This window comes from Mastacembelus armatus, chromosome 21 (assembly GCF_900324485.2).
Source record: "Mastacembelus armatus chromosome 21, fMasArm1.2, whole genome shotgun sequence".
Lineage (NCBI taxonomy): Eukaryota > Metazoa > Chordata > Actinopteri > Synbranchiformes > Mastacembelidae > Mastacembelus > Mastacembelus armatus.
In genome coordinates this window covers 14,593,261-14,602,376 of record NC_046653.1, presented here as the reverse complement: position 1 = coordinate 14,602,376, position 9,116 = coordinate 14,593,261, and the positions used below count along the sequence as shown (strand labels likewise).

Genomic DNA, 9,116 nt, shown 5'->3' with positions numbered 1-9,116 from the left:
AATATATCACAGATATATGTAAATGTATGTCACTACATGGGTTGCATACATGTTCTGCCTGGCCACTGCTCAAAACAGGAGCAGTTTTTGCCAAAGCCAATAGAAGCTACTCATTTACTTCGAAATTATAGATGTCCAATTTTCCATTTCAGGTCAAAAATGAACTCGACAGAGCTTTAAATTTATACCAAATACGTTATAAATTAAAATGATCCACCAAACAATGTATGTTTTTCTACAAAACAAAGCGATACAGATAGTATGTAAATGTATGTGAAATCATTATTAAACATGGAAACGTATTTTAACAGGGTTAAACATTGTCATATCAATCAGTTTGTTCTGATTTCATGGCATTTTAATAGCTTATCACTGTTAAAAGAAAAAAACCGAGGAGCGAGCATGTGTTGTGTGTTTGCACCTTGACGTTGTGTGTGGCCAAGTTCACGATGGGATATTTCAGTAGTGGATTACGATGGCATGTTGATCTTATAACACATGACAAAGAATGTGGCCCTCTCAAATGACAAGCATTGGCAGCCAGTCACTCACACTGGATGTCAGGAAATAATAACGAGGCTGCCAGCGGAGAGCTCGTGGTTGAACTGTAAGTCAAATAGCCAGCGCTGAATCTTTTTACATTTCAAGTGGCCAACAGGCAACGTGTTGAAGCTGGACCTTGGTTTTAGATGCCTCACTTTATTGGCAAGAATGAATACTGCATTTGTCGTTTTTTATCTAGTAATTCTAGCAGGTAAGTAGAAAATATGTGCTTTACTTTTACTTGTTTACGAATGTGCCTTTTATATTATTTTCTGTTTATTAATATTTGAAAAAGCTAGAATTAAAAAAGAAATTACTAAACTTCACTTCAATAATTATATATTCATGTATGCGCAAATTTAAAATTTGTGTTTTGATTGTCAAGGTGCTGTGTATTGTTTTCATTTCGCTATTTCTCCTTTTGTGTCTCACCACAAGAAGTCACCTGCATAATTATATTCAAGCAGTTCTTTAGTTTACTGAGCTGAATGTCTTGAGAATCATTCAACCATTACACATGTTGCTGTAAAATGAAGGAGGTCAGTTGAAGGTCAGTTGAAAAATGAAAGGGGATCCTGATCGGGCTTGTGAAATAGCATAAGAATATCTCTATTAATGGCCTTAACAAGGGTGCTAGCACATGTTTAAATGCAAATGACCAAATTTAGAACTCAAATAAGAAGCTATGGGTATACACAAATAGATTCATATGGAAAAATGTCCCTATAGGCGTGCAGGTTTATCTCTGCTATCCTAAGGATTTCAAAAATGTGTTTATATATTTAGCGCATTACCTTTTACATTAAAATGTAAAACTTTTTAAATCAGCTAAATCTACGTCTTTAGTGCCAAGGATTTCGACTTTGACTACACACCAACACACAAACGCAAATATCATGGAAAATGTGTTCGGTTTCAGTCAAACAAAGAGACATGAGTATATGCACACACACACTGCCCATTCATAAATATCTTACACCTACAGTCTGATACTTATCACATCTATTTTTAACTCATATTGACTCAAGTATCAGATGCTCTTAAAGCAATATTCTATTTTGGCACAACGTAAATATTTTCCAGCAAAACTCGGGCAGCACCTTGAGGAGTCAAGTGTCACATGTGCACCCAAACAGTTTATTTTACGCCTCCAGTGTAAGTGACGACAAGCAAACAACTACAAGCCTGTATCCATACTGTCTTGTTTGTTATAGATGCTGCCTTGGCCTCTGCTGATGAGACACGTCTAGTCAAAACTCTCTTCACTGGTTACAATAAGATTGTCCGTCCTGTCAATCACTTCAAGGACCCGGTGGTTGTTACTGTAGGCCTCCAGCTCATCCAGCTCATCAGTGTGGTGAGGTCTCATGACACACACTCATATATTAATTCATTGTTATCCAGCTTTTTAATAAAAACCTCTGGATCCACAGGATGAGGTCAACCAGATTGTCAACAGCAACGTGCGAGTGAAGCAGGTTCGACTCATTTTCTAGTTGTGATTTCATTAGTGAAAGACATTTTACACAGAATCATATTGGATTAGCTGCACACAGATTTAAACAAGAGAGATCAAAAATACATCATGTACCTTAAAAACACACAAAATGTGAAAAAAAATCTGAATACCAAGATATTCAATGAAAATATACAAATATTTAATGTTATAAATGTGAAAAATACACTCTTAAGATTTAAAGAAAGAAACAATTATTTGTCATACTGCACAAATATGGATATATATACAGGGTCAACACAGATGATAATTTAGGTTTGTTCTATGTTTTTTAAAAATGTAGTATCACAGCAATGCTGTCTGCTCGTATTTGCAGTAATAATAGCTGTCATTATTGAAAGAAGTTTCAATTGCTCTGAGTGTCCTTGTCTGTTTTTTTCAGCAATGGAAAGATGTGAACTTGCAATGGAACCCAGAGGATTACGGTGGCATCAAAAAGATCAGAGTTCCCTCGACTGACATTTGGCGGCCTGATCTGGTTCTTTACAACAAGTATATCATCAAGCTATATTTGATCCATGTCATGTCCTTCTTTTTTCTAAACCATTTTTTCATTACAAGAAGCTTTATGTGACCTTAAGCATCAAGACCTCTAGAAACAATCAGCACACCTGTCAGTGATGTTTTGAATCACACTTTCTTACTATACTTCAGCAAGGAGTGTGTGAAAGCTCAGGTTTCATCAGGCTAAATCTGGCCTGTGTATTGCAGCCCCCCCACGCCCGCCTTCCTCACACCATATGCTGTGTCTGACAGGCTGCTGTTTTTCCCTGACAACCAGCTCCGCTGCCACAACAACTTGTGCCATGCTGAGCACTGGTTGGCTGGGCTGTGCGACAGCAGCAGCGACCCATCCTCAGGCACTCATGTCCCCTTGCGTTAACGTTTAACTTATGATCTACCATGTTGATGCTGCCTGTGTTTGTTTGTGCCCACAGTGCAGATGGTGACTTTGCCATCGTTCATGAGACCAAAGCACTGCTGGAGTACACTGGAATGATCACGTGGAACCCACCTGGCATCTTCAAGAGCTACTGTGAAATTATCGTGCTGCATTTCCCCTTTGACCTCCAGAACTGCAGCATGAAGTTGGGTACCTGGACTTACGATGGAAACTTGGTCGTCATCAATCCTGTAATTCCATTCAAACCATTTTTTTAGTTCAAGTTGGTAACTATCCATATTCTCATTCCTGCTCAGAGTAGGGGTTATATGAAAACGTTGATCCTGCTCTCATGTCAAGCTTAATGCAGCAGCCCATTACCTTAGCTCTGTATATGTCCTGGAAAGAGGAACACACAGCCTGTAGTTTTACAGAGGTTATATTCCAAACTATTTCTTGGCCAGTAGTAGTTTTTTCCTAGATTCCCCCAAAAATGTGACTTGTCATTTTTACACTTTGGTTTTTGTACTGATTAAACAAACATCTAGTACGTTTAAGTAAAAAGCCAACTCAAGGGAACCTATCACCAAACAACAGAAGTTTGTTCATGTGTGCACTTCACATTCAGATTAATGAGATTCAAAGATAAGAAAACTGTACCAATATAAACAGCAAAACAACTGGAAACCTATGCATGTAAAAGATATACAAATAAAAGGCACAAGACACATACATAGAGAATTTGAATTAAAAATAATCCTTTAATTACCCTGTTCATTGTTTCTCTTCACCAGGACAGTGACCGCCCTGATCTGAGTAACTTTATGGAAAGTGGAGAGTGGGTGATGAAGGATTTTCGTGGCTGGAAGCACTGGGTGTACTATGCCTGCTGCCCAGACACCCCATACCTGGACATCACCTACCACTTCCTCATGCTACGACTTCCACTCTACTTCATTGTCAACGTCATCATCCCCTGCATGCTCTTCTCCTTCCTGACTGGCCTTGTCTTCTATCTTCCCACAGACTCTGGTATGAACTGATTCAACATTGTTTTCATAGGGAGATAAAACTTCAGTCCAGGCTCTAAGTATTTGGACAGTTGTACATGTCTTGTTCTTTGGGCTCTGTCCTTCAACATATGCAATGTGGTCTTTAAAAGCAAAATGCAGCTCAGCTGGCTTGAGATTAGGTGACTGACTTTTCTATATTCTCAGAAAATAGACATTTTGCTGGATCAATAGGAATTGGCACATTTAAAGCAATTTATATTAGGGGTTATTCAGGTATTTGCTGTCCTACTGAGAGTTCCCCTGTGAAGACTGATACCACTTCTATATTAATATGCTAAAAACAGAGTTACAGCCGACAGGAGGTTAGCCTACTTTATCACAAGAACTACAGTCTCTCATGGATGCAACTTTACTGTGACAAGAAGAACCCAGTAGGTTGCTGCACATGGCTGAAAAATAATCCAACCCATAATTTTCCTTAAAACTGCAAGATGTTGCTTTGACACTTTGATTATTTGATTAAACCCACAAAATATGTGTTAATGAGTTTTAGAAGTTTAGTTGCTTTCTGTTTCCAGTGTTTTTGCTAAGCTAAGCTGCATGGCTGCTGACTGTAGGTTTACATTTACTGAACAAATATGAAAGTGGTATCGCTCTTCGTCTAATTCTTTGCAAGAAATCAAATAACCCTATTTTCCAAAATGTCAGCCTATAAATTTGCTTATTTAGCAGGGACCATTAACAAATATAGAAGTAATGTATATAAGGTGTCTAATTTGCAGCACTCATCTCTGGTTACAATTTTAAATACACGTTAAAATAGTCAAATAACATTCTCCCTTGAAGTTCATATGCATGCAGCACAAGTATAGTAGACATCGTGCAAAAACACCACCAGAAGCAGTTATGTGTGAATTGTCAAAAAGAGGATCACATCTAAATAATTTCATGTGATTGCTACATTTCCCTTATCCTTGTTTTCATGATACTGACTGTCATCATGTTGGACAAATTCTTGTCTTTAATGCTGCCTGTCAGTCTCAACATCAGCTGCTACAAGAACTGCACTGCTTGTGTGCACATCTGGCCTTGTTCCCAGTGTGTAGGTTTGCCTCATTACCCAGGGTCCCTCTGTGCTGTCATGTCTGAAAGCAGACCTCTGCTTTAATGTATAATACATCACTTGATCCCTGCTTCTGATAAGTCTGCTGACAGCATAGTGTGCAGGATAAGATGGTGCCAGAAAGACGCTCTCTCTGGAATAACTGCTCTTACTGATCAACAAAAACAACATGTCTTTGCTTTTTCCTTGTGTGAAATGGTGTCAGAGTCGGTTTACTTAGTCTATTGTTGGTTTTAGTTGCAACAAAACTGCCTCTCAGTCTTTAAATATGTTTTGCTTGTGTGGGTGAACAGAACAGTTATTGTAAACACTAGGGGGGACTTGTAATTGCATTGATGGGGAAGGGCTCAAGTATTGGAGTTGTAAAATTAAGGCTCATACAAACAGCTCTCCCTTGTGGCAGCATAATGAGATTGCATGTTGAAAGAATGAGCCATATACACCCAAATAGAGCAGCTCATTGTTTTCCTTTACAGTGCAGATGTCTTTAAAACACACAGTGTGTGTTATTGGGGTTAATCAGGAATTTGGGACCAAAGTTCTTATTTTGTGGCCTTGGAATCAGCATAACTGATTATGTGTGAGCTTATTTTGTCAGTTTCTTCTATTTTCCTATCTAATAATCAGCTCATGATCCTTGAGCTTTGTTATTGGTTCTTGACCTTCAGTATTCGAACCACCAGTTTAAATGTTGGCTGCAAACGCATGTGCACGTGTGTCAAGATTTAGGGACAAACTACAAAGTCAGCAGACTCAAAGCAAATGATTTGTTGTGTCTCAAAGGTGAGAAGATGACCCTTAGCATCTCTGTCTTGCTGTCTCTGACTGTGTTCCTGCTGGTCATTGTGGAGCTGATCCCCTCTACCTCCAGTGCTGTGCCACTCATCGGGAAGTACATGCTCTTCACCATGGTCTTTGTCATCGCCTCTATTATCATCACTGTTATTGTCATCAACACACACCACCGCTCCCCAAGCACTCACACAATGCCAGCCTGGGTCCGCAAGGTGAGGACGGGAGCAGAAGGAAAAAAATAATGATACTAATTTTTTGTTGTGGAGCTCAGTGACTAGAAACTTTAATTCCATTTTTCAAGCTTGGCAAATTTCAGAGACATCCTTAATCTTACGCTGCATTATATTGCCATCTAGTGGTACTAGACAGGATGTCTTTGTTTTTTATTTAACTGCTCTGATGGTGTTAACACAGTATTTATTTTTTATTGCAGGTTTTTATTGAAACCATTCCCAACATCATGTTCTTTTCAACAATGAAGCGCCCTGGAAAAGAGAAGCAGAGTAAAAGCATCTATGGTGCTGAATTTGACATCTCAGACATCTCCGGCAACCAGACCGTTACTGTTACCTACCAGTCACCCATCACCAAGAATCCTGATGTCCGCAGTGCCATTGAAGGAGTCAAGTACATCGCAGAAACCATGAAATCAGATGAGGAATCAAACAATGTAATGTTTCCTCTACAGAAAGTGTCTAGATACGGTTCTGTAATGGTTCTGGTTAGTGCATGTAACAGTTTCACTCTTTTCTCTCCCCAGGCTGCTGAAGAGTGGAAGTTTGTGGCCATGGTGCTGGACCATATTTTGCTGTGTATCTTCATGGCTGTGTGTCTCATTGGCACACTAGGTGTGTTTGCAGGTCGCCTCATTGAGCTGAGCATGCTCTAAAGGACCATGCTTTATGTTTTACCACTTAAAACCTTCTAAATGGCCAGTTTGTTCAATGTGAAACATACTACAGTACCACAGTATGCCCGGCAGCATTCACAGTCTACACTAAGGGTTGTATAAGTCTCTGATTGTTTTGGTGTTTGAAAAATGGTTCTTTTTTATGTGTAATGCATAGGAAAACATTGTATATAGCATACTTAAGCATATTTTATGACAGAGCAGTGTTGTTTTTCTTTTTTTCAGGGAATATATGTGTGAAATGACCAACTTAATAAAAATGTTTTCTGTTTTCTGGGTGACTCATTTGCCTGATGTCCAGTCTTGATTGTTCTTTTATGACCTCTTTCCCTAAATACATTATTTGGCTCAGGCAAACTGACCAGTTTTGTAGCACATTTTAAAATATCATTGACACTTCTCCGGAGATGTAGAAATGTAATTGACTCCAATACAATAAAACTTGAATCCTGATAAACGAATATGTGTGTAACAGGCTGATATTTTGAATATCCTAAAGCATTTTAGAAGATTATTTTACTCTTGTTACAATAGTAACACCAGCCTTCTGAAACAGTGAAGTCTCTTCAGCTATGCCTTTCTTTTCTCAGTCCTCCCCATTGTTTACATTGCACAATTGTGTTTTTTTTTTCTACCAGCCCTCTGTTTGACATTCAAATACCTATGCAGAGTCTGTATGTACCTCTAACATACAGTATGTTCATTTTCTGATAATATACATGTTGGCTCCTCAACCTTTTGATGAAATTACAAAAAACGAAAAAAAGATAGTTTAAACGCAAACACGACGAGCTTGCTCTGAGCATTGTGTGTCACATGGACATGGACTCAGCTAATCTTATCTAACTGAAAGTGCAAATATCTGTAATTATTTTTGGAATCTGGTGGGTTTAGACCTTCACTTACACACATTGATGGCATGGTAGACATCTGACTAATTTTCAGCCAACAGAAATAAAGGCATCAACAGTGTAGAGTATCTGAGTATCAATATAGGTTTTTCTATTCCTGAAGAATATGAACATGTTGGTTATACAGTTTACAAATTCTATAAAACTGCTTAATATATCAGCATTAAATAAAAATATTTTCTTGAAAAATATAGATTTAAGTAAGAAAATTGTCCTGATCAGTTTAGTTTCCCCTTAACTTTACCACAATCTATCTTTAATGCTATCAACAAACATGCAGACATTTTTCAGCTTTGTTGTGTATTATTGTGCAAGCAAACATCTGGCAATCAAAAACAATATGAATGTGGATGATTAATGATATTTTTTGTGTAGGATAGCAATAGAGATTACTATAAAATTTTCAAATTAAAGGTAAAATTAAAGTGTAAATTGTAGTATTATTAATTCACTAATCATCCAAGTGCTATTTAATTTTAACTGAAAACATATCTACTATTTTATCCAAGATAAGCATTGTTCATTATTGTCATATTTAATTGATCCTATATTGTAGTAGGCATAATTTTGGGAAAATATTAAGTGTGAATATGGATTATAGGCTATATGTATTGCATTTAAATCATCTTTCAGCTTTGAGAACCTCAAGTTGCAGTGTTGTTTTTGCACTTTTACTGTAAAACTCCCTTACTGGATACATGGACTTGCTGTGGCTTGCAGGTAGAGGGGCGTGAACCAGGCAAATAACGTCTGCATGCTGGTTAAATGATCGCTGCTATTGTACGGTGAAATTTGAAGAAGATCATGTGGGTAATAACTTATAACTGGAAATGTAAAAATGAGTGGATGAAAAACTCGATGTAGAAAAGTGAGGGTAACATCCCCACTGGAGATTAGTCTGGAAGAAGTGTATTTCTCCAGTTGATTTTTCACTACAAAATGCTTATTTCAATTCAAGCTGGGAAGGCTACACAATCATGTCCTCATGGATAACATGGTGCAACATGAATTTACTTCACTACGAATAAGAACAATAAACACACATTAAAACAACAACAAAAACAACAAAATAGCCTGGAAGAAAAGAAAACAGTGGAAACTTTGTAAATAGTATGTAAATGAAGTGCACACCTTGTAAACCTTGAGTATGTGCAAACTTTACATCCACCAACTATAAACCTCATGTACATTTAAGTGCTGACCAATAAACAGTATTTACAGCTGTGCTCTTAAATGTACATATCGTGGCACAGTTTGAAAAATATTGGCCATTTATTTTCGGAAAATATGACTGAACATGCAAAAAAAGTGTCTTCCTTTTTAAAATCGTAATGACAGTCACTAAACGCTTTCCTTCATGCGTGATCATTTATATCTTTTTTTTTAATGCCCAGTGTTCCTCCCAGTGTGCCGGGGGTATGT

The 9,116-nt window shown here is 37.7% G+C and overlaps 1 protein-coding gene across 1 annotated transcript; it reads left to right on the top strand.

The window, feature by feature from the left end:
• The first annotated feature begins 611 nt into the window (after positions 1-611).
• Positions 612-7,244, top strand: LOC113123433 (acetylcholine receptor subunit alpha). The gene is made up of 9 exons (XM_026295495.2): positions 612-754; positions 1,758-1,900; positions 1,977-2,021; positions 2,442-2,551; positions 2,998-3,193; positions 3,737-3,974; positions 5,862-6,085; positions 6,307-6,543; positions 6,634-7,244. Exons 1-9 carry the CDS (start codon positions 712-714, stop codon positions 6,760-6,762), a joined length of 1,365 nt encoding a protein of 454 aa, XP_026151280.1. The 5' UTR covers positions 612-711; the 3' UTR covers positions 6,763-7,244.
• The last annotated feature ends 1,872 nt before the right edge of the window (positions 7,245-9,116 follow it).